Source organism: Hesperophylax consimilis, chromosome 4 (genome assembly GCF_061612785.1).
Source record: "Hesperophylax consimilis isolate HC1 chromosome 4, BYU_Hcon_1.0, whole genome shotgun sequence".
NCBI classification, from domain to species: Eukaryota; Metazoa; Arthropoda; class Insecta; order Trichoptera; family Limnephilidae; genus Hesperophylax; species Hesperophylax consimilis.
This window is the reverse complement of record NC_142839.1, coordinates 25,470,992-25,497,190: the sequence shown is the minus strand read 5'-3', so window position 1 is coordinate 25,497,190 and position 26,199 is coordinate 25,470,992. Positions and strand designations below refer to the sequence as shown.

Sequence of the window (26,199 nt, the reverse complement as noted above, 5' to 3'; positions counted from 1 at the left end):
ATAAATTAAACAAAATAAATAATTAGAACAGATAATAGTAAATTTATTATTTAGACGAAAATACATTCTTTACTAAGATTCAAAATTAAATACAGACCTAAATTTTTCGCATTGTTTATACATCCTTACATTATTAGACACATTTATTTTAAGTAAAATCAAAAATGGCACCTACCGAAAATAGTTGCAATCAATATGTATAGGTAAAATAATTTTTGGTGTTGAGTCTTCTATTCAAGACTAGGAATTCATTTAATTTGGTATGCAAGATAAATGCTATAGATGCAGTGTCAGTCAGGAATTATCACATGGCTAGGAAATAAAAAAAAAATTAAAAATCTAAGTTAATGAGACTATGTTAAATGATATTAAGGATACAATAATAATAATTGTTTTAACATAATGGTAAAACTCCATTTTCATTAACCCTTAGGAGCCGGAGCCCTGCAACCGCAGTGTTGAGGAATTGTGCGTACGCACGTCACAAAGCACTGCAATTGCAGTGTCGACCTTATATATTCATTTTGCCTTTGGTTATTACTTCTACTAAGTTTGTTACACACAAAAATCAAAATGTCACTTTATCAAGTATGGTGTTGTCTACTTGTTGGCCTTAACAAAAATGTATTATTATTTATTGAATAATCTTGCTGGCTCCTATGGGCTAAATAAGTTATTTTTACTTTAAAATTATTTTTTAAAAGAAAGACAAACATTCCCGAGTTTTGGATAACCTGACAATATTTGAAAATCTCCTACTACCACCAAACTAAGCGGAAAATGTTGCTTGTGTTGTGATGGAGGACTTAGCCAGCCGAGGAATTAAACACACGACGCCTGGGTGGGACCCAAACGCGATGTCAACTCAGCCATCGACTGGTCAATTGATAGTATTTATCATGAAATAAATTTTTATTTTTAATATCTATTAATCCTTAGTGCACATATAGGTTCCTTGCGGTTCTAAAACATCCCTATAGAACCAGTGCTGGGTACACATTAAAAATGTTGTAATTTTTATTGGATTTTACATATTTTAACTTACGTAAACATTTTATTAATGGTACATAGTATGGACACATGGGCATCAGTAAAATATTATGCGTTAGAGCTGAAAACAAGTAAAAAAACATTGGCTATGCATAAAACGCATGATAGGTCCATTACAGCCAGCTGACCGCCGGCTGTTACAGACAAACTTGCATAGTGGCACAGTGAGCGAAATCCCGCACGCTCGCACCACTCGGCAAGTTATCAATGCACTCAGACATACGTACATTATATGAACAAATTGTTTCCTGATTTTTAGACAAAACATTTCTGTTGCGATCGATAAATACTTATTATTATTTCATCTAATACATTAATGTATTTCTGAGTAACATCTAAATTATGAACTATGTGTTTATTATATTTATCATAGATATTTAAATTGATAGACCAGCCCATTGGGGAAAGGGGACGAAGCAAGTTGTGCGGAGCGCAAGGCCGGCTCTACATGGGCGCAATCGGAGCAGTTCGCTCTGGGTGCCGAATTGCCAAGGTGCTGATAATATTTAACACCTAACAGTCGTTCAAGAATACAAATCATCCGAATATTATAGATTACAGTGATCACCTACTGAGTTGTGACAAGGGGCGCCAAAACGTTACGCGCCCAGGCGCCGTCAGGCTCAGGGCCGGCCCTGGCGGAACGTGGGTTACGTGGGAACGGTATTACGTCTCCCTTTATGCGATTTGTCAATAAACGAATCTGACAGTACACAGGCAATTCGCACAATAATGTCACTATTTAGTCTTCAAAAATAAAATCTGTTCACAAATTACTAGTCCTTTTTATAATGGCGCGCGAATTGCTGGCTACATAAAAAACTTAACTACAAATCCCAAATCGGGTAAACAAAAGTTCAGGCTTGTTTACAAAATTGATTAGTTTGTTAACCTATTTAGTTAATTAAATTATTATAAGTTAAAATAATTTAACCAACTACATTACAAATTTGTTATAATTTACCCACCTCACTCATTTTTAGGATCGCTATGCTAGGCGGTTCGGTTTAAAATGAACATTCAGATTCTGCGCAATGGACTGCGCTGCAAATCGTAGCCTTACTTTAGCAAAATTTACTATTACTGGCGATTTCAATGTGCGCTCTTTAGCGGTCAATGTACGACTGATGCTGTGGTGTATTCAAAGCATTCTCGAACACTCCCGGTTTCAAAAATATGGTCAGCCGTTTGCCTCCAGCTCGTCGAATTGATCTATGGATTTCATGTCAAGGCAAGTCTATCAATTTGGAAGTCTATGATTTACAGAGATATTGTAATAATTAAAGACATGTCAAATCAGTTGACAGAACCGACCAGGAAGGTTTTAACACATTTTTTGGCACTACGATTTTTGTGATGTTTTTATAGTAAAAAAAAAGAACCAAGAAACATAGTAAAATTAATTATAAACCCTCTTAGTCTCAGAGTGCCGATCTTTAGTGCATAGTTTGGTGTGTCATGTAGAAGACAATGACACGGGAAACATAGTAAAACAACAAAAAGTCAATGGACAGTGAAACCTTTTGTTATTTAAATAACCCCACTGTGAATATTAGTCATAAACAAAACGGCCAAGGTAAAAGGACTACAACAATTTACCTAAGAGTTTTACTGGGAAGGGCACAAGTCATATCTCAAAAAATTACACTTTATAATAGATTGGGTGTTTCTACTATAAGAGAGAGCTTAATACAACATCCAAACTAACTTTAAATATGTCACAACTTATAGATTAGTAGCCTCATTATCTCCTGCAAAGTTAATCCAAGAATGGGAGGATATAGTCATCGACAATAGATTCATTCTTATGCCACATAAAGTGATCAACTCCGGGAACTGTGACAATGTGAAGCTTTCCCTTTTTATCCAAGGTCTGCAGGCCGATGAGATCTTTAGTATAGATGTCCTGGGATTTCATCTCAATTACTGTTTCGTTTAGATCGTAGTAACCAAAGTGACTGGAACATTCAACAAATAATTCAATTAAATATTAAAATGCACTGAACAAAAATACCTCTCATGGGGAAAAATTATGGGATAAATTAGGCCATTTTTCAAATTTCTTCATTGGAACTTCTTAGGTGGGTTTCACTGTACGTATATATCTTAAACTGTGAGAAATAGTTAGTGTGCAAATTCTCCAATTAATGTTTTTTATTGTCGTTTATTATTGTCTGTGTCTGTGATTTCTCAAATAATATGTGTATCATTATCATTCATTTTAGTAATGATTTTTTAAATTTCGAATTTGTGAAAGATTTCTGAATTTTCGCAGTATGAGCGTGGAACACGGAATATATATTTTTTATTGTTATAATAGTCTTTGGTGGTATGCATTTATGAAACTGTTGATATCTGTGAGAGAAGAGATCATGACCTTAATCAAGCAAAAAGGAAGAGGAATATAACATGTATGGGAAATTTCGCCAAAATTTGTATGTGTTTTTATCATTTTTATAATTTCATTCCGTTACTTTAACGTTTTATTTATAAGTTTCCATCATACTAGAAGATGGGATTTTTTTTCAGTGAATACATTCTGGCACTAACATAATATGTACTTCCATTGCCCCGAATGCTAATGGAGAGTAATACTGTGAATTCTTCAGTTAACATCTTCAATCTGTCACTTAAAAAATACAAAAGATTGTTGTTGGGGCACTTCATATAAAAAAAAAGTTCTATTTATATAAATGTTCATTTGTTCAAAGTCTTAAGGCGAAATAGAAATAAGTAGACTTGACCTGAAATTTGGCATTTTTGAGGCCAGTTTTAGACGTATGGGCACTTTTCTAGAGAAAAACACAAATTGATTTCAAGATCGTTATTTTATCTAGTAAAGTAAGATGTTAAATTTTGAAAAATAATACTATTTTCATACCATAATAAAGTGTTACCGTTGGACGATGCGCAGATTTGTTGCATTTTCAAAGGCGAAGTTGTATTATACAACAAATATTTCAAATCATATAATAATACAGTATAAACAACCAATAAATTATCTATCATATGTATGTATAAGAATTTCGTTTTTATTTCAAATAAAATTACTAATAAATAAATCCGAGGACTTGTTTTGTGACGAAAATCCCTCAATTTGACTATTTATTTATGACCTTACAAATTGGTATAGTTGAGATTTTTTTACAAAAATAATTTACTATGATATTATTGAAACATTAAAAATAATTTATAACCAAGAAATATATTCTTAAAGTATATAATAGTAATTAATTTCGATTCGCCTTTGTTGTTTGTTCGTTGTTTCTGATTACCACGGCGCAAGCCGAAATATCGTCAGTATCCGCTGCGACAGGGCGGTGAATGGTCGTTTGGTTCGTGCCGGTCTAGTAAATAACATTTACTAGGAAATTCCTCGTTTAAAAATGGGGAGAAAAATACTATCGGACAAAAGTTTTATAAGAAAACAAAAATTTCGTCATCAAAAACGTACATGGGAGAAATATTTGCAGAAAAAAAAAGGGTTAGTCATATTTAATTATCCTTGTACATTGTACGTACTCTATATGCTACAGGGTCGTTCAAACGAATCAGTCGGAATACGCATATATTTTTTATAACATTTAGCGATAATTTTGTGTTGTTTAATTTTCAGGGAAAATAATCAACTACCAACGAATGATTGTGATTCTGAAGCAAATATTGTCTCTAAAATTCCGTCGGTATGTGTAATTTACATTAATATTATTATTATTTTATTATGTAAATAGGTAATACCTACAATATATTGTGAATCATGGATATTATGGTGACCGAAACCGTCAATATCGGGGTATTTATAAACTAGCAATTATTCCCGGCGTTACGCGAGTTACACGCACAAAACCATACCCTTGTATACATGGTGTCGGGAAACGCGTAGTGTATTACTGTGACCGATTCAACTCTAATTACCGCGGTAATTATAAACAAGTATTTACTACCCGGTGTTGCGCGATTTACGCGCATGCAACATTACCACGTGTACACGGTGTCGGGAAACTCGTGGTGAAATTACGGTGACTGAAACCGTGAATATCGCGGTAATTATAAAATATCAATAATTCCCGGCATTACGCGAGTTACCATACCCTTGTATACATGGTGTCGGGAAATGCATGGTATATTATGGTGACCGATTCAACTGGAATTACCGCGATAATCATAAACCATAATTTACTACCCGGCGTCGCGCGAGCAACACGTATGCAACAGTACCTTGTACACACGGTGTCGGGTAACTCATGGTAAAATGTTTCCAGTCATGGATTCAAAGTTGGGATACAACTTAAATAAAAAAAAGTTTCAACTGCTGTATCGAAAAGCCATAATTTTAACTCTTTTAAATTTTGAGGAAGTTTAGTAATCACTTGAATATTTTTCGGTAAAAGATTGAAGATTGAGATTGATTTGTTTTGTGTTCATTTGGGGAGTATAAAATACATTATTATTTTTAATGTTGGTTCTGTTTTCTTTTATTTCGAATTTATTTTTGTTTTTAAAGATGTATTTCATAGTTTGCAAAATAAATAGTTTACGGAGACAGAATAGTTTAGATTATTTGTAAAACTCATCCGTTGAAAATGTTCTTTTCCGACTATACATAACTTTGATGATATAATTTTGAGTTATTTGTAAAAGTTTTATATGTGCATGAAGCGCACCGCCCCATCCTATTATTCCGTATATATGAGTGAAGATTTCACCAAAGAAAAATAAATAATTTTCAGTTTTTCAACATTGAGCACTTCTTTTAGTCTGTAAAATGTATATGTAAGATATCTTAATTTACAGACGGTGTTATTAATTTGTTTTGTATCAATAATAATACCTAAATATTTGATCTTTTCAACTTTTCCGAGTTCAAAGCAAGATGAGAATATTTCTTGATTACAGTTAACATTATGTATTCTAATTTTGAGGTTATTGGGGGGTTTATTTATACTATTTTTTCGAAAAGGTTAGGTAAAATGTTTTATTATAGTTTAAGAATTTAGTTTTATTTTTTTACATGGTTTGATGCTGCTGCCCCATCCTATTACTCCATATGTATTTTTTTAAAGGTAATGATCCTTTTTATGTTAAGAACGACTAAGTTAATCCAAATCATTATTTTTTAAATATAAAACTCTTTACACAGTGGATAGAAGTCACTTACAGCCTTACTATTAAAAAAATACTTCCCAACCGTTAACTAGTGTTTTCTTAGTTACACATTAAGCTGTACAATTTCTGTTTCGAAATCTTCCTCATATAAATGTATTTAACTGGCTACAAAAGAGCAGGCAATGCCGCATTTTAGTCTATGCGTATATGATTCCCGTCAAAATAACGGTTTTGATTCGTGATGTGCGATTCAAATCCTGTTTTTGTTAATAATTTCTATTCTATTGTCCAATTCCCTATTACATTGGTATAATTCAACATATTTAATATTTTTAGTGTTACTTTTTGTCAGTTTCATAATGTCATATTGTGAATTGAGCTTCTTGTTTTAAGAGAAAAAAAAAGAGGTTATTTTGACATACTTACTTTAAGTATTAGAAATAAAACTTACTGGTAATACCTATCATACAAACGGACAAATATGTAAAACGAGAGATTTTTTACAATCAAACTTAATGTTAATCACTTTTGTAAAACCTATGTAAAATAAAATTTAAAAAAAACAAGTGAATAAAAATATTTGAAAAATTTAAAAAATATATTTTATTCAAATACCTACCTATTTTGTACCTACTATGTCAACGCACTGCATTTGTATTTATTTATGTTTACGCATTCCAACGTATAATTTACAAATATGTATGTAACTACTTATTAGGAAGAAAGCTACAACCGAAAATTCAAACACAATAATTGTTATTTCATCGGAACCATGCTGTAGGTTTCGACCGCCGCGCGGAGTGTACGGCTGGCAGTGGAATGAATATGGTATTTCTGTCTCGTTCTAAAAAAACGTCCGATCGCGAGACCGTCTTTTGACCAAATTCGAATTCTCGGCCGCTGGTTAATACGCCTTAAATATCCAAAACTTCTTTACCGATTGCTTTGAAATTTAATTGCTTTAAAATTTTGACACAATGTTGCATTTGAATACACAAATTGATCGATTGTTTTTATATATCTATATTATATAGATGTCACCTGTGACAGGTAAAAACACGTTTTTTTCGAAAAACAGCGCCATCTGTTGGACAAACTTGCTTTTGTTTAAAAACAGCACATCTGTTGGACGTAAAAGCAACACTCATTGTTTATCTATCTTGTAGCGGTAGGAACTGTCCGCTTACATAGCAAGACTTCTAGACACGCGTTGGCATTGAATTACAGCTGCCACTCGGTGGAGTTAAATAAGTTGCGCGTTGAATTCCAGAGAAGCCGGCAGTTGGTTTTCGAGGCGAGTGGGAATCACATCGGAGAGCGAGCTGCTTGATCGTCGGGAGATTATTATACGCACGTGAGACATTTTATTAATCCTCATGAATTAGACACATAATCTCTTATATTACCATGTTTATAAATTCGTTTAGACTATTTATTTATTTCATTTAAACGCCCATAGGGCTTTTACATACAATGCAATTATGTGTTTTAAATACAATAACAATAAAGAGTTTACATAATATATGAGAATATACAGATTACATAAAATATAATATTTAACAATGCATAGGTTAACAAAATATAGGTAACATGAAACAAGAGTTTACGAAACGTAGGTAACATGAAGTTTAAGTAAATGAAATAAAAATATATGATCTGCCAATATCCTCCAAATCAATTGAATAAAAAAGGATGAAATTGTTGTTCACATTAGCCTATAAACTATGTAACTTTAATTAACAATCTCTATTACGCAAGATTAGGATAAGAATCGACAAAAAGTCTAATAGAAAAACACTTAGTTGAGTATCACAATATTAAACCAAGTATCACAATATTAAGTTAAGTATTATAACACTAAACCAAGTATTATAATATTAAACTAAGTATTACAATATTAAGTCAAGTATTATAACATTAAACAAAGTACTATAATATTAAGTTAAGTATTATAATATTAAATTAAGTATTATAATATTTATTTATTTATTTATTTAAACGTATTTTGTAGAGTAGTAGAAATAGTTCGCACATACTCCGTTTAATGTTTGCCAAGTTCATATTTGACATACAGATTTAATAATAATGTGTTTATAGGCTGATAGACATTCAGTACCGTTAGTGTTCACGCAATATTTATTTCCTGCACTGTGTAGTCGGTTCATTACTGAATTTATTTCTGCTTTGGTACCTGCAATGTTACAATGGTAAGGTACCTTCTGACGAACCGTTCTACTAGGCACATGAAAGTCGATCAACCTAAGGAGTTCAGGGGAGTCAAACATGTTATTAACAATTTTATAAAGAAAAAAGAGATCAGAACATATTCTTCTTTCTTTTAATGTGGCAAGGCCCATGACTTTCAACAGTGAGGTGTAGTTAATGTTTTCAATAGGAATACCTAATCTATAATTTATGTTACGTAAAAATTTATGTTGGATTCGCTCGATAGATTTTTCATGAATATTGTAAAATGGATGCCAAATGGTTGAGTTGAATTCTAAATGGCTTCTGACAATGGATGAATACAATATTTTTAAAGTTTTTAAATTTTTGAAATCTTTTGAAGTTCTTAATATGAAACCCAACATTTGCATCGCTTTAGTGGTTATATTGTTAATGTGGGAGATAAATGTTAATTTGGTGTCAAATATTATCCCCAGGTCTTTTATTTTGGGTACAGATACTAAGACTTGATTATTCATACAGTATGTGAAAATCAATGGGTTTAGATTTAGTTTCTAGACTGGCGCTCAGTGGTGATGTCTTATTTTAAGCTGTTTAGTTAATATAATTTTACGAGTAAATGTCGTGGCCGAGTTCAAATTACGTTGTGCTTTCAAATAGCCAACCACCCCTGATTTTCTAAATTTAAGTCTTTGCTCTTGTATTTAAAGTTTAAATTAAATATACATTCATATTTTTATATCACAATTGATATTCTGAGTCTTCATTTCAATTCCCCTTATTGCTGCAAGCTATGGTGGAGCATATTACCAGAATACGGTGAGTTTAATATAATAGGTGGTGACAATCTACGTTACAATCTGTACAGACTGAGCCACAGCAACGCGTGGCGGGGTTCAGCTAGTAGTAATATAATTCTTTAAACTCTTTCTATGTAAAAGCTCCTAAAAAGGGTGTTAAAAAGTAAATAAATGTGGTCATGCAGAATGGAACTAATAGATTCTTTACAAGAAATATTAAAGTTGTTTTTTTTAAATGTTGGTCTAAATTTATTTTAAAAAGTTTTTATTTTCAAAAATATATTATGGTAGCTATTTAAGACACCACAAATTTAATCTCACATACATAAAATTAAATACAAAATCAATAACGTTAAAAATTAATAACTTTCCAATATTCTACAATACATAACTATGAAAATAGAACAATCAAAATCGTGTAACATGATAAAAAGGCAATGAACAAAGTTTGGCGAAAATTCCCATACACCATAGAAAAACAATCAATAAATAGGTATGTTAAGTTACCTGCTCTGCCAGGGCGTAATCACTTGGTCATCTGGTCCACCGATCAAAACCATATTTTTCAGTTTCAACAGACCTTCCTTAAACTGGTCAGACTTCTCAGATCTATAAAGAAACAAATTAGTTTATTATTAATCTACACAGACAGACAGCCGATTGTTGCCTCCCTCAGGCACGTGCGTCCATATCAGAGGCCCTGTGAATATGTTCTTGTTTATGGATTCTGATTCCAATGATGAAAATACCAGTGACTTAAAGATGATTAGAAACTTGGATAGCAGTAAAATATTTCAATATCCTTGGCATCTACGTACATAGATAGTGGTGTGACAGTTTATTTTCATAAGCTGTATAAATAAACAATATACAATTTCCTTGGCTTATAATTTAATCAGCACAGATGTGTCCCAATAAGGAAGTTGAGTGAAAAATATTTTGACTGATAAAAAATATGTTCATGAAGATCAAAAAATATCGATTCTAAATATATAAATATATTTCTATATTATTATTCTTAGAATAAGTTAAACGTTCTTGAAAAAGCATTAAATAGCAATAAACTGTATACGCTCCACGATTGGTCGAAAGAATTCTGACGTCACATGTGTCATTGCTCGTAGAATGGTTCACCGCTGTGTGTATGGTGCATCTCTTTCTATTACATGAGAGATGGTCGGTTTAGATGAGAGAGGTGTATAGGCCAAACGTTTGTTTGGGTCAAATCAAGTTAAAGCTTCCAAGTAAGTATATCAAATTATTACCTAATTGTGTTCATTTGTATGTTACAATAAATATAATACATTTTTACAGTATAATAATAATTGCGTATTCTACCCATCTGACATTTCGCCATAACCTAACTAGTTTTGTGCAGGTATATTTATTGATTTCGCATGACATGATAATTATTCTCTACTCATTATAATATATATTATAATGTGGTGATGGCTTTTAAATATTTCATCTTTTGTTTACCATATAATAAGGCACTGCTGAAAACCAGCTGCATTCCCGGAGAAACCGCTTTATCAATAGGATCTATGTGAAAAAAATAGTTCCCATCTATTGTCAAATATGTATATGTAGGTATTTGTTGTTATTATTATATGAAATGGATTTCTAAAGATACATATTCGTATAGTGCTTAATAATAATATGTTGTTTATTGCATCGCTTAGAAGTTTTTATTATTATACATGTCACATTACATGTGATTACACTTCAGGCCGCCGCGCAGATAAGTCTCACAGTGAACTGGGCTGTAAACCGTTATTTTTCTGCGTGGCGGTCAACAAATAGCGTCTTCAATACCGTGCTGGGCGGGAAAAGCAAATATTCTAACTTAAAATATTAATTTAACTATGAAATCTTAATCAATTTTTTTTTTTTTTTTTAATAACATCAATTCTAATAGACGGTTAACATTGGTAAAAAAATTACTGGAATTCCTTATTGAAGAATTAAATTTTTTTCCATACAAAATGTTTAAGCGACGTGGTTTGGACAGTTTGAATGACGTCACACCCACACCCCGCCTCTTACCGCTCGGATTCCGCTCGTTTTGGCGGGCTTAATAAAATTTAAACTTTGAGAATTAATTTAACAATGAAAACAAACTTTAAAAAAAATAAAAAAAATACCAGTATTTAAGTTTGAATGCGAACATTGATAAAAACAAAATAAAAAAAATGGACTCAACTTCCTTATTGAATATAATAATATATTATGTATGCTGAAATGATTAACCCTTTAGGTGTGGTATGCCGAAATATCGGCGTGACTCTTCATACCTCTTGAGTGTGGCTTGCTGATATATGAAGTAATAGGCTGGAATCTGGAAAATGGCTCGTCTACTTGGATAACTTTTCAAAAACCAAAAGTACCCATTGAATACAAAAAAAATTGTATCTGTTGAGCGCCGGCATATCTATATCTGTATCTATATATCTATATCTGACATTAATACATTTTCTCTTTTTTGAGGTTTTTACCCTCGGCACACTACGGAAGTATTCGGTCGCGGGAGCTCAGGGTTCTAAAGGTTAAGCTAATAATAAATAATTAGATGTCATAAAAAATAATTAATGGTGTTATTTTAATTTTCCACAGATTATTGACACTTCTTATACGAGCGATGGTGTAGTTACAAAAAGGCCTTAAGAGGAACGGCTGCGCGGATCTTTCAATACAAATTTAAATTTGGATTGGCGGCTAAAATACCAAATTAAACTGATTTTTCTTTTTTTTAATCATAAGGTGTGGCATGTAGAAAGTACGGATTAGAGTCTGATTTTCGATTTTTGCTTTAAATTATAAAATATTGCCCCAAAAAGATGACGATTTTTGGAGTCAACTTTGATAATTTAGTGACTTAATGGAAGCCACTTTTGAAAAAAATCTTACCATTCCTGTCACAAGAATATGATGAATTATTAAAAAAAAAAAACTTAAAAAAGAATTGTGTTTACATAAAAACCCAAATTTAGTTCAACGAAAAATTTAATTGAATATTACATTCAATTTTGCGTTTGTCTCATTCGCACAAAGCGGGCATGAGGTAAGCCGTCGCGGACTGGGGGGGAGGGGTCGCTAGCCAGCCAAACAAATACTTTTATTTACGTTTTTGCATGTCGGGTGTCTAAGCCACGGGCCGTTGAATGGGGGGGCAGGGGGTCGGTAACAGAATCGCCCGACAAATAAATGTATGCATGTATGTATAACTACGTCAATCGTAATACATCAACACCAACAGTGTACATGGGTGTTCCTATTTGTGTGTGTGTGTGTGTGACATTCGCAGTTGTTATTTATCTCGAGCGAATATGACGAATTCGTTGCACTTGTTTATGGATAATATTATTTTAAACTCAATACCCAGTTTTTAACCGAACTAAACAATTTATTTTATTCAACATGGGTAAGTAATGCTTTTTGAACACTTTAAACAACGATGATTAATAATATTATGAATGAATTATTAGGGTACATACGTTATTGACTGTTATAAAATGTTCAATGTGTTTTAGGTCGAAAGTGGATACTACTAACTGTCCTACTGTTTGTATATTTTTAAACATGTGTACGTAAACTCGGATTACATAGATTATAATATAATGTGCACATGAAAATATAATATATACATTGTTTTATTATTGTGCTGTTATTTTCAAGGTTATTTTTATTTTTCTATTGAATTTTTTTTTATTTATTCTGTTTAAATAATATCCAGCTTACAGCAACACTTGCAGCAGGCCTTGCGAATATACATACATTATTACCACTGTATAAATTTTTTTTTGTCCAAATGTTGGTTTTGTTTGTTAAATATGCCTTTGATTGTACTGATTTTGGGTGTTTGGAAAGTCATTCAATTATTTATTGTTATCAATTTGCAGAACTACATTTTGTGTTTTTTAATTTTACATACACATCAAATGATCCTTTTTTTAATTTATGAAAACAGTTACAAACTGTAGACAGCTGAACTTGTTTATAAAATATAATAAAAAAACAATTATAGTAAATAATTTAAAAAAATTTCATCTGAATATTTTCTTTTCGCGAAAGTGCCTATATAAGTATGGTTTTAGAATAGAGTTTTGTTTAATTTAATATTTTTATGTAAAGTTTTGAACAAATTGGAACAGTTATAAAATAGAGGGAAATAAAAGAAATGTAAACACATATTCCACACGGATTTTTATTTCCATAGTTTCAGAAAGAAATTTTCCTAGACATTCCAACAATGCTGTCAAAGTTAATTATTATGTATCCTCCTTACGGAGAATCGTACGAAAATATATCCATATATAGTTAGTAATAATAATAAGATCATTGTAGAAATGTATTATATATTTTGCACAAAAACGGCCCTATATAAACCATCCAAATATTATTATTTTTTCTGCTTTAGCGATATGCATCATACGATTTCCGTACAACACTATATTTCTCCGCTAATTTGAATGAAGTAAACAAAAGGGTGATTCCCGTTTTGATGAAAATATATTCACGCATACACCTAAAATGTCGTTTTTGTCTTCCGTCACCGGCACACCTGTAACTGTCTGCGTCGTATATCTGTGTGCGCTATTTCGAAAGAACTAAACGAAAGGGGTAGTTCTCTGGCTTCGTGCAAATTTTCAAATAATAAAACTAAATGTTACTGTTTATTTAACCCCTTAAATAACTTTTTTCTTGCTCGCGCTGTTAGACATGACCCCCCCCCCTACCCGGTTCATACCCCGGATCGTTTACTTCGTTAGAGAGGGATAGAGTACAATAGACCTTCTTTCAAGATTTATATTTCTGGCAGCGAAAACAGACCTCTTAAGCGATGGGGATTTCCGGGCGTTCGGTTTTTATTCGCCGGCCTCCTCCAAAAATACACATCCCCGATTATTAATACGCAAATATAAAAACTGCTCACTGTGATTTAAAGTCAATGAATCCATCAATATTTCATAGTTTTTCCATTTTGTAAAAACAAATTAAGAAATCATAATATTCATAAAGGAGTGAAATTTTGTGTGTTAGTTTGGCAGCTGCTAAAAACTACAGTGTCACTTTATTTTTAATACCAGGACTTTAAAATAACGCTAGTAACAAACACATTGATTAATAATATGAAACAGAATTTGAGTAAAATATACAACGACCAAGCCATATTCCGACACAAATAAAATAATCTGACATATGTTTGTTAAAATCTATGAATAATCCCAGCAAAGGACAACTGCTGCCATATCTCGGAACTTGATAGAAGCTGAATCGAGCTTGCGGCTAAACATTTTAGCTGTTTGCAGAAATTTCAAAATAAATTCGCAAAAACCATCTACCAAAATTTAGGCAGGCATCGCTCAAGGGCTATGAGCGATGTGACCCAAGAAATACAATTAACACACCTAAAGGGTTATGACAAATTTATCTTCATCTACTAAAAGTAATGAAGTATGTGATATATGTTGACTTTACTCTGAAGACTTCACAAAACAAGTATATTTTTTTAGATACAGCTGTGGAAATATTAATACATTTGCCTGTGTGATGACACTAGTGTCTGTATGTTGAAATTCCTGCGAGGTTAATCGGACGCAATAGAAAGACGGGGTTGGTAAAGCGCACAATAATATTACATTACATTTTCTAAAGGAGCACAGAAATGTTGTGCTTCAGAAGGTTAAGGAAAATTGGGAATAATTCAAGAATAATAAAGATTATCTTTATAAAAAGATAGGTAGCCTGAAAGTGTTTTCATACTTGATAGCGTTGTTAACGTAAGGGAGGAAGACACTGTAGTCGTAGAACAGCTTCTGATGCCTGGGATCGTTCCAGTAATTACCCACGGCCGTGTGCTGTCCAACTCGGGAGTAGAACAATTCAAATGCTGTCTCCCGAACTAGTCCCGGGAAGAATAAATGCAGAAAGGCAGCTGCAAACAACAACAATATTACATTTTATTAAATCAACAAAATTATAAAGAGACATTCAATTAGCTTTTTATATTGCTCTATTTTGACAGTAGATTCATATTCATTGTGAATTATGCGTCAGCTGCAATTCAGAGAAATCGCTGATGGAGGACCGAAGCGATTCTGACATTAAAGTTGATCGCCTGAACTCCTGAAAATTAATTTTTTACTAACAGAACACTTCATAAAGTACATGGTATACAAGTACAAGTATAATACAGGTGATACTTGATCAAGATGATATATATACAACTGCCATTCGCATAACCTCATCAGGAAAAGCGAATGGAAGAAAGTCAAAATGACAAACAAGGATCTCCTTATTGGTCAAATGAAGTGAGAAACAGCATTATCAAAATAAAGCTGTTTTTATGCGGATCCATTCAAATTACATATATCCAACTACGTTTGCAGCAATAATCGTTTTAAAATCTCAACCTGAGATGACAGTACAGGGCCTATAGTGACAGCCAGTAGCGGGCTCTCGAGATAAGTCCACTATTACTTAATTGAAACTGACGGTTAGTGCGGTCGGCGCTTGGCATATTTGTCATTACTATGGTGATAAAGTTATATTTCTGCATTGTGTTATTTGTTGATATGTTGTAACATGTGGCGAATTTTTAATTTTCAAATTTTATGGAAATTTTAAGTAAAACGAAATTAATTCATGGAAATATGACATTATTTTTTTTTTCTTTTACATGTATTGGACTCAAAACTTATGAATGAATTGAATGCGATACATAAAATATATTGTATATTAATTAAAATACCTTATTACATATAAATATTATATGACTATCAATGTGTATACGCTCACTTAAATGAGATCAGAGCGGGTCTAGTAAAAACCTCAAGGGCGCTGTGTTACGTGTTAGGTATTATCAGCGCCTTGGCTCCTTGGCAAGTCGGCGCCCAGAGCGGACAACTGCTCCAATTGTGTCTGCATAGGACCAGCCCTGAATGAAATGTTTAACATTGTTGTTTAAGATTGCCATTTTGACGGCCGGCATAGTCCAGTGGTAACGCATTGGACTGCCATTCCGAAGGTCGCGGGTTCGAACCCGGCGTGCGCAAATAAATTTTATTTGATTAATTTGTGTTATTTCACAATTAATTAATTAAAATAATATATAGTATATTTGCCGCACGTTCCAGAGTGGAAGATACTACCAGTATCGCCCTGGTGTAAGACCACCATTCAGAATTGAAACGTTGCTCCAAATGGCTTTAGCCGTGTTTAGTGACTAGATCTGAATAGCCAGGTACTTCCCCACCTTCCTCTTTCCCTTCCCCCACTCACCTTCAGCCTCACAACATCCCCCAATTGGGGATGCCATGGTCTCACTGGCTCCAGACGGGAGCAGTTGGGACTCTTGTGAAAAAAAAAAAAAAAAAAATTTCCCGCATAAGAGCTCAATTTTGGTAAGTAAGTTTATAAGTCAACCATGAGTGATGTAATTTTATATTAATAAATGTGTTGAAAAACCATGTGAGCAGGCTGCAAATATTTATGTATACCATAATAAATTACAATCAAATACAACTGAATATGTGAGAACATACCTCCATACTGTCCTCCTTGAGGGGAGCTGAGGGAAATGAAGTTATGCACTGAGTGGTTTGTAAAGGTCTCTAGAATGACGCGGCAGATGAGTCCTCCCTGAGAATAGCCTGAAATAATAAGAAAAATACAGGAATTATAATACCAACATTTGGGTCAAAATAAAAGTGTGGTTTGATGTTACCTCAGTAAGGGCAGGAGGGCAAATTGTGAACACTTTATGTGACCACAAGCCAATGTAGGAACATAGAAGAGGATTATTTGATGAATCTTGTGGCACCGGTGTTGCAATTAGTAGGGTTGCCATAGACATATGAATATTAGTAGACCTGCCCTAAGTGATTTTTTTTATTTTATTTTTTTTTTTATTTGGTACATTATTTTGTTACAATTTATGTTTTCCAGTAATGTAGGCCTCACTGGGTGGCTTGCCCGTGCTGAGGCCTTCATTTTAAAAGCGTATTATTCCCCACTCCCCATACCGGTTCCATTGGAGCCGGCTGGGCTCGCGTATGGCTTCCCATGAATCTTGAGAATGTGACGTCATCATTCTTGTTCGAACTAGCGTCGAGCTATGGTCAAGGCATTTTATGAAATAACACGGCAAAATAGTGGCTTGTGATATGAAAACTTGTAAAAATAGATGTGAAAAAGAGAATAAACCCAATTGTCGTATTACATTCCATATGTAAGCATCATTTTAAGCTTATTCAGGTCGTATAATATATGATTCAGTTGTAGAAACATATACTATCACATCAAGCCAACATTGGTCGAATGTAGCGATTCTCAAGTGTGCGCATCGTTGTTACTGGGAAGTAAATTATGAACACTTATAAAAGTGTCTTAACTAAATACGTGAACAAAATATTCGACTCTGAAAATAGAAGAAATTTTTTTTTGCCGAATTTGGACTTCGCAAATTTGTTCATAACGTGGCGAGTAATTTGCGCTCCCGTGTAAAAATGTCTATTCATTCAAAAGCAGATTTTACTTTTAAGAACTAAATGGTGATATTATAATGCGAGATGCCTATATACTGTCAGATTGATTTATTGACGAATCACAGTCAGCTTTACCCCCTTCGTTCTTCAACAGTTGATTTTACCCCTCACCTTTAATTTCTAGTCTATACAGGGTGTCCGGAAACTCGTAGTACAAGCGGGAAACTGGTGAATCTACATCACATTTGGAGTCGATTTTGTAGTATATATTTTTTTTATTTGAGCTTTCGTTATCGAGTAAATCGAGTTTGAAGTTGATTTTTTTTTTTTTTTTTTTTAATCAAATTCTTATAAATTATTACTGAAGATCAAAGTACCCAACTAATTAAAACTATTTGAAAGTAAAACAAATGAAGAAACTCGGATTTGAAGCATTATTTTGAAATCACCCTTCATTTAACCCGGTGTAATCATAAAATATTTCTGCTCTGCAGGGTTAAAACATCTGTTATTCAACCCTAAACACCAGAAAAAACTTTAACCCTAAAATAGCCGAAAAATATTTTTTTTTGGTTTTTTTTTTTTTTTGAAAATGCTCAAATCAAAAAACTTTATGTTTTTTTGGGTTCCCCATGTGGTGTAGATTCTCCTGTTTCCCGCTTGTACTACGAGTTTCCGGACACCGTGTATATTCATATGTCTGTGAGGGTTGCTGTATTTTACACTCCGTGCATCAATTTAAATTAACTTTAGGCGGATGAGTATATAAACTACAGCAGTAGTTCAGTCTTCTCAGACTATATAGTGAGAAAAAAAACTTTCGTTTTTAATTTAATAAATTTTAATGTATTGCCAAGAAGCGTAAAAAAAAAATTTTAATGTCGAGGAAACGCACTGATTTGGGTTTACCCATTGATTAGTCAAAGACCTAAATAAATTTTAATAAAACATAAACACCAATCTACGCACATCTCAAATAAATATTAAGATGACAGTAGAAAAAATATTCATTTTTATTTTATAATAATAATAAGAGCATGCTGTTTTTGCATCTATGAACTTATAACTTTGAACTGCAGAAGCATTGCAAAATTATTTTGAAAGCAAATTGTAAATAATAATTATCAAACTAATTAAAACAAACATTAATTGATATGAATGTTTGTCTAAATTAGTACAGCACTAGAATTTCAAATATAGATAGTGACATTGGGGTTACTTGGATACCAAAAAGTGAAGATAATAAATAATTAATATTCATATTTATTGGTTTAAAAACTTGAACAGCAATATGTAATTTCTTTGTGGTCAAGATAGTAATAGTTGATATTTTGATTATACAATGTATAAATAAAAAATATAAAATGTAAGCAGTAGTAGGTATGTAGGTACAAGTTTTAAGTGGGGCTAAAGAATTGGCTATTGTTTTAATGAAAACTGGATTTCCGTTTGTAGGTCGGTAAACCTACAAACGTGATACTTTGTGGTTTTAACTTGTGACGTTGTGACCTTTGCAAAAGGTTAAAATAATACTATATACCTACGCAATTTTGTACGCAAGCTCAAATGGTCGTTGCTGATAAGAAATAACAAATTAAATTGAGATAAATAAATAAAAAAAAAAACAGAGGCAAAGTAATTAAGGATTTGAATAATCAAAGACTTATGTAGTTACCTCATGTATCGGTAATTATGTTAAGAATGTGGCTAAAATTATATCTGTAATTATTTGTTGCACTACTATATATATTAACAATTTGGTAGGCGGGTTTGGGTAACATTTATTGGATAACTAATACCTCTGCCATAGGTCACCCCAAGTGGTTCGCTACATTTGGTGATTTAGTAGGGGTGCCCGGGTTCATCGGGTGAGGTGTGTTCTTAATGCGTCTGCCCAACAGCTGGGTAGAGTGCCAGATGGGGAGAGGCTGGTTTGGGGAGACCCATTGACCTCTCCAACTGGTCTCTCGGCCCATTGCCTTGCGCCACAATGGGATGGATATATTCATATGTGTGTCACTCCTGCACACACTGATCCCTAGAACTACCTTTTACAAAAAATGGTTAAACGAAAATATTTCTTACCAAATAATGCAAGAAATTAAAGTCCTGCTACTGAAAGTTCAGTTGTTACTTATCTTACTGTTACAATAATCGTTTAGGAGTGCAGTGCATTGTGGCTTTCAACATAGAATTCTTCTTTGAGTGTTAAAATGCCAGCTCTCTTCAGAACAACTCAACACTAAATTTACCTAATAAATGGATGCCTTCGGGATGTATTGCTGAAATGTTGGCGAGGTCCTTTCCCATTTCTTGAACCTGGTGCCACATGGGCTCCAGGCTGGACCACCCACCAAACCTGTCGAAGTTGTACACTATCGTCCCGGGGTGAGCCTGCAAGGAAGGATTACACACTTTATGTTTAGCTCAACACAAAGCCATGACAAACCAAACCATCAAAATTATGATTTAAGATTCTGATGAACTCAATAAAAGACCAATAAAATAATGTTGTTTGACTTTTTAAGTATTAATCTGTGTTTATCTTTCTCTTCCTTTTTGACATAACATTTCAGACAGCCTTGCAGTGTTTATCATCAGGGCAGTAAGTGTTCGCTTAAAACGATGAAGACAGCGCAATACCCACAAAGTGAAACAACAAACAAAATGATTTTCTGTTTCTGACATAGCAAGATAGTTTGCTAAGTAAATGATTGGTTAGTTGTATTGTGATTGTACTGTTTTTTTTTTATTCTTCATACCCAAATTGTAAGTACCCCAAAATAGATTTGAAGTAAACACTTTTTGTATAAATAAGGCAGAAATATGGCTTCAGTCAAAATAATTAGATAAACTTGTTGAATTCCGCTGCACGCATAAAATATATAAATAGCACTTGGTTTCAACTTAATTACTACAAGAAATAACTGTTTATATCGTGGGAGATGGTAAAAGATGCATTAAAGTTCCATTTTTTTCCAGGTTTTAAGTTCTCAGGTTAGGAAATACGCATAAATTATTAAAATAACCAAAGCTAAACCCTAAAGGCCTATGTAGTGCATGTGCGACAATAATTGTAAACATTAGATAGATTAGTTCAGATCAAGTGTCGTTTTTTTAAGAGCCGGCAGCATGCAGCGGAACTCGCAAGTTTACCAATAATTACTGTATATATAATCAACCACCAAAACACGGGCATGTGCCTAATTTGGTGTTTTTACACACCCATAAAATGTAATAACCAAACAAACTGAATAAAGAAAAATTAAAAAAAATATAAATTTAAAAATATTTGAAAAATAAATATTTTTTAACACCATTCTAAAAAGTACGCATTTACGGATGGCATCACTTTTGATTATGTAAACGTTACATGATGTTTGAGAAAAAATAGAAATCATGTTAAGAATAAAGGATAAAACGTTTCAGAACCTTACAAGGGTAAGACCCGACCAATAAATGTTCATTTATTCAATGAATAAAACTCGCCTTTTGAATTCGATCGGAAATTAGCACCATACTTTCTGCGCCAGTCAAAACCCCATGCAATACAACCACTGGTTTATACGAATCTCCATAAGAGAAGATCTGTAAGAAACAAAATACCACAGCACTGATCCGCATTCTTTTAGAGAACATTTTAATTAACCGAAGAAGTGTTTGCAACTAATCTACGTTCTTTGTTCAATGGTAAAAGTTGTTTACTCATTTGACAGATACGATACGTCAAAATAGTGTTGTGTTGCCAGATACTATTACAGTGGTTCATTGATTTTACCCCAGAAAAAAACGCATTAAAAAAATGGATAATAAGGAATTTGAGTCTATTTAAAAATAAATTATCAACATCCACATTCAAACTTAAGAACTGTTTTTTTTAAAGTTCGTTTTCGTGATTTGAATATTTTTGAGCCCGCCAAAACGATCGCAATCCGAGTGGTAAGAAGCGGGATGGTGCTTGACGTCCTGTGGTTAGTGAATTTTTTATGGAGAATTTTTTTATTCTTTAGTAAGGAATTCCAGTACATTTTTTGCATCAATTTTTACCGTCTAACTAAATCAAGGGTATTTTTTAAATATCAAAATTTCAAACTGAAATTAATGGTTAACGTTGTACATTAAACCGTACACCGAATTCTACTCGGTATCATCGATGTATCTTTTAGCTCACGCCGCGGCAGTACGTCAAGTTATTGTCATTGCCTTTACGTAAATTTGAAATGAGTTCCTACTTCCTCATTTTTACAAAAACGTCAAATTGGAATGTAGGTGATATTGGTTGCGGTCGCGCTAGTTGTTTGAAATGCATTAAATTATGGAACAGCTTCAATTTTACCGCTTTGAAATTAACAAAACCTTCTAAAATGGCAGGAGATACTACAATGTAAGTTAAAACAAACGATAAAACTAAAAATATAACCACAAATTATCACAAAAACTCAGATCAACATACTTAACAACACAATACAAAACTGTATAACGATCTCTCTCTTTTATTATTAAAGTACGCATGTAACAGAAAGAGATGTATTATTATGCTGTTAAAAAATTTAACACGAAGTACATTTGACATCAGATTTCGTTCAACCAATCATGGAGCGTATACATAATAATGCTTTTAAATCATTTTTAACGAACGATTTATTAATTCAAACAGTAAAAAATATAGACATTTATAAGTATATTCAAAATCGGTGTTTTTTGATCCACTAATTTTTTACTCAAATTCCTTATTTTTGAAAATAATCAAGTACCGATCCCCAAATAAAAAAAGAGATTATGGTCCTGTTTTAAGTATTTTTTGTAATGGTATCACTTGCCAGGGCTCCTACCAGGGAGCAACTTGACAGACGTAAATATTTCTCATAGCGGGAACTGATTGATATACGGGTCTTTTGTTGTCAAAATAAAGCAGAAAAAATTGAGGGTGCCGCGATCGTCTCTCGAAAGGGGAGTATTTTACCATCCTAAGGAAATCAAAATTTCGAACATGATATTTTCACTGAAATCAATGTCGTTTTCTAAAATCGGTGTTGCCATAGTATTGACAAATTTTAGTCGATAAATTTCTAGGGCCCGGTATGTCAGTATTTTTTTATATTTGTATCATCATCACCAGGCTTATCTTGCCAGAGAATGGTGTATTTATGTTGCCAGGGCTCCTACCCAGTGAGTAGTATATCTATGCTCCTACCATAAAGCAACTTGACGGACGTAAGTACGTAAGTATCTCTCAAGCCGAGCTTAAAAACTACTGATATACCGCCCATAGATTATGTTGACAGACTCTGTTTTAATTTTGGAACAAATAAGGAATTGAAAGTTTCCTTTTAATACTTAATTTCGCTTTAAAAAAACACATTTTTTAAATTAGAATTCAAAATGACAGACTAATATCAGTGTAAACCCTTTAAAATGATGGTAAGTGAAGTCATCGTGCCTCAACCGTCTCTAAAATTAAATAAAATTATCTTAGTCAGAAGCTTTTTGCAAATAATCATTGTCAATAGTAGAGAGTAGTGGTTTTCAAAGTGGACTTCAATAAATAAAATGAGTAACATATTATTTTTAAACTTAAAACAAGCCAACAATGGTTTTAATATAACAGAAGACGTAAGTCACTAATATAATATTAAAAAATGTGTCCAAGTTATTCAAATCAATGCGATAGGTGCGCATTTTTTTGACTAATTTACCAAACCGGTGTTCAAGATACATACAGAGTATGAGGCATAGAATAAAGAATATGGCATGAGGCCATCTTGTAATTCTAGTTTGTTTTTAAATTTCGTTTTTTTATCACAAATGGCTTCAGCTGTAATTTTCGCATATTCATTTTTCTGTTTAGTCCAGAATTGGTCTAATCTGTCAGAACGATATTCTTATTTTAACCAGTCATGCAGAAATTTTATCAGTTCTGCAGAAATTCCAAAAAGTTTTTCTACCATGGTATTTTCACACCAAAAGGCTGGGGGTCTTAAAAAATTGAAAACCGCTGCTATATAGTAAAATATTAAGGTACAATAAATGATTTTCTTTTGGTTATAAGTAAATATTTAGTCTTAATCCAACTTGGGTGTAGGTAATATGATTACAAGTATAGGCAATAGGTACCTATTAAACTATTTTCCTGTTTGATAATAAATGATACAGAAGTCAGATAGTTTTTGCCCTTTGTTTTGTTTTAACCCTTGATAGATTTTATATTATCTTTATGCGAAATTAAACCAGTTTCTTATCTCCTATCAAATAATAGCCCACCAACCCCACAAACCAAACCACACCTCAAAAGATTGACGAACGCATTACTCGGCTTGAAAGTAATAAATAACCTTGCCATTTTGACACGGAACAATTTGCCTAAAAAGTCAGTTATCCGCGATAATGGTACGCTATCTCCAAATTACCGAGTGATTTGATTCCCCGGGGCAGGGCAGGTCTGGCCATCCTTAACTAATGGGCCGGGCCGGGCAGGTACCATCACTATCATGGGCCAGTCCGGGTAGGTACTTTCACGGGCCAGGCATCCCTGGGCCAGGCACCCAGAAGGGCGTCACTTGGTCACATCACGTGACAACTCCAACATTCGTAGAGTCATATCGAAGGTGTAATTAATTAATCAAAATGGCGATAACTCCACTGGGATCAAGAATGAAAATTTGATAAGCAACCCTTTCGGTTGATTTATCGAGGGAATGCTTTAGAGCGTGGTGCGAATGGGTTCGGTATATATACTAATTATTATTCTGATTGACGATCGAAATAAATTATGTCAGGAAAATGTTCAAATGAATTAGGTGGTTTCAACTTCCAATCTGTTAGCATGCTCAAATGAATCAGGTGGTTTCAACTTCCAATTTGTTGGCATGCTCAAATGAATCAGATGGTTTCAACTTCAAATCTGTTGGCATGCTCAAATGAATCAGGTGGTGTCAACTTCCAATCTGTTCGCATTCTCAAATGAATCAGGTAGTTTCAACTTCCAATCTGTTGGCATGCTCAAATGAATCAGATGGTTTCAACTTCCAATTTGTTGGCATGCTCAAATGAATCAGATGGTTTCAACTTCAAATCTGTTGGCATGCTCAAATGAATCAGATGGTTTCAACTTCCAATCTTTTGGCATGCTCAAATGAATCAGATGATTTCAACTTCCAATCTGTTGGCATGCTCAAATGAATCAGGTGGTGTCAACTTCCAATCTGTTGGCATGCTCAAATGAATCAGATGGTTTCAACTTCAAATCTGTTGGCATGCTCAAATGAATCAGATGGTTTCAACTTCCAATCTGTTGGCATGCTCAAATGAATCAGGTGGTGTCAACTTCCAATCTGTTGGCATGCTCAAATGAATCAGATGGTTTCAACTTCAAATCTATTGGCATGCTCAAATGAATCAGATGGTTTCAACTTCCAATCTGTTGGCATGCTCAAATGAATCAGGTGGTGTCAATTTCCAATCTGTTGGCATGCTCAAATGAATCAGGTGGTTTCAACTTCCAATCTGTTTGCTTGCTCAAATGAATCAGGTGGTTTCAACTTCCAATCTGTTGGCATGCTCAAATGAATCAGATGGTTTCAACTTCCAATCTGTTGGCATGCTCAAATGAATCAGGTGGTGTCAACTTCCAATCTGTTGGCATGCTCAAAAGAATCAGGTGGTTTCAACTTCCAATCTGTTGGCATGCTCAAATGAAGCAGATGGTTTCAACTTCCAATCTGTTGGCATGATCAAATGAATCAGGTGGTGTCAACTTCTAATCTGTTGGCATGCTCAAATGAATCAGATGGTTTCACCTTCAAATCTGTTGGCATGCTCAAATGAATCAGATGGTTTCAACTTCAAATCTGTTGGCATGCTCAAATGAATCAGATGGTTTCAACTTCCAATCTGTTGGCATGCTCAAATGAATCAGGTGGTGTCAACTTCCAATCTGTTGGCATGCTCAAATGAATCAGATGGTTTCAACTTCCAATCTGTTGGCATGCTCAAATGAATCAGGTGGTGTCAAATTCCAATCTGTTGGCATGCTCAAATGAATCAGATGGTTTCAACTTCAAATCTGTTGGCATGCTCAAATGAATCAGATGGTTTCAACTTCAAATCTGTTGGCATGCATAAATGAATCAGATGGTTTCAACTTCCAATCTGTTCGCATTCTCAAATGAATCAGGTAGTTTCAACTTCCAATTTGTTGGCATGCTCAAATGAATCAGGTGGTTTCAACTTCCAATTTGTTGGCATGCTCAAATGAATCAGGTGGTTTCAACTTCCAATTTATTGGCATGCTCAAATGAATCAGATGGTTTCAACTTCAAATCTTTTGGCATGCTCAAATGAATCAGATGGTTTCAACTTCCAATCTTTTGGCATGCTCAAATGAATCAGATGGTTTCAACTTCCAATCTGTTGGCATGCTCAAATGAATCAGGTGGTGTCAACTTCCAATCTGTTGGCATGCTCAAATGAATCAGATGGTTTCAACTTCAAATCTGTTGGCATGCTAAAATGAATCAGATGGTTTCAACTTCCAATCTGTTGGCATGCTCAAATGAATCAGGTGGTGTCAA

The 26,199-nt window shown here is 33.5% G+C and overlaps 1 protein-coding gene across 1 annotated transcript; it reads right to left on the bottom strand.

Moving 5' to 3' along the window:
• Window positions 1-21,378, bottom strand: Ppt2 (palmitoyl-protein thioesterase 2). Its single transcript, XM_089651550.1, has 6 exons — window positions 21,119-21,378; window positions 19,882-20,023; window positions 16,688-16,795; window positions 14,907-15,078; window positions 9,651-9,752; window positions 1-3,008 (listed from the first exon to the last, which is right to left on the bottom strand). The coding sequence occupies exons 1-6, from the start codon at window positions 21,266-21,268 to the stop codon at window positions 2,810-2,812; spliced, it is 873 nt and encodes a 290-aa protein (XP_089507676.1). The 5' UTR covers window positions 21,269-21,378; the 3' UTR covers window positions 1-2,809.
• Between the last annotated feature and the right edge of the window lie 4,821 nt (window positions 21,379-26,199).

Bases quoted from the DNA above. Each gene is read 5' to 3' on its own strand.
- Ppt2 (XM_089651550.1), bottom strand. From the start codon at position 21,268: ATGTTCTCTAAAAGAATGCGGATCAGTGCTGTGGTATTTTGTTTCTTA. The intron at 16,796-19,881 runs GTAAATTTAGTG...TTATTATTTCAG, and splicing joins CGAAGGCATCCATTTATTAG to GCTATTCTCAGGGAGGACTC. The intron at 3,009-9,650 runs GTAACTTAACAT...TGAATGTTCCAG, and splicing joins ATTACGCCCTGGCAGAGCAG to TCACTTTGGTTACTACGATC.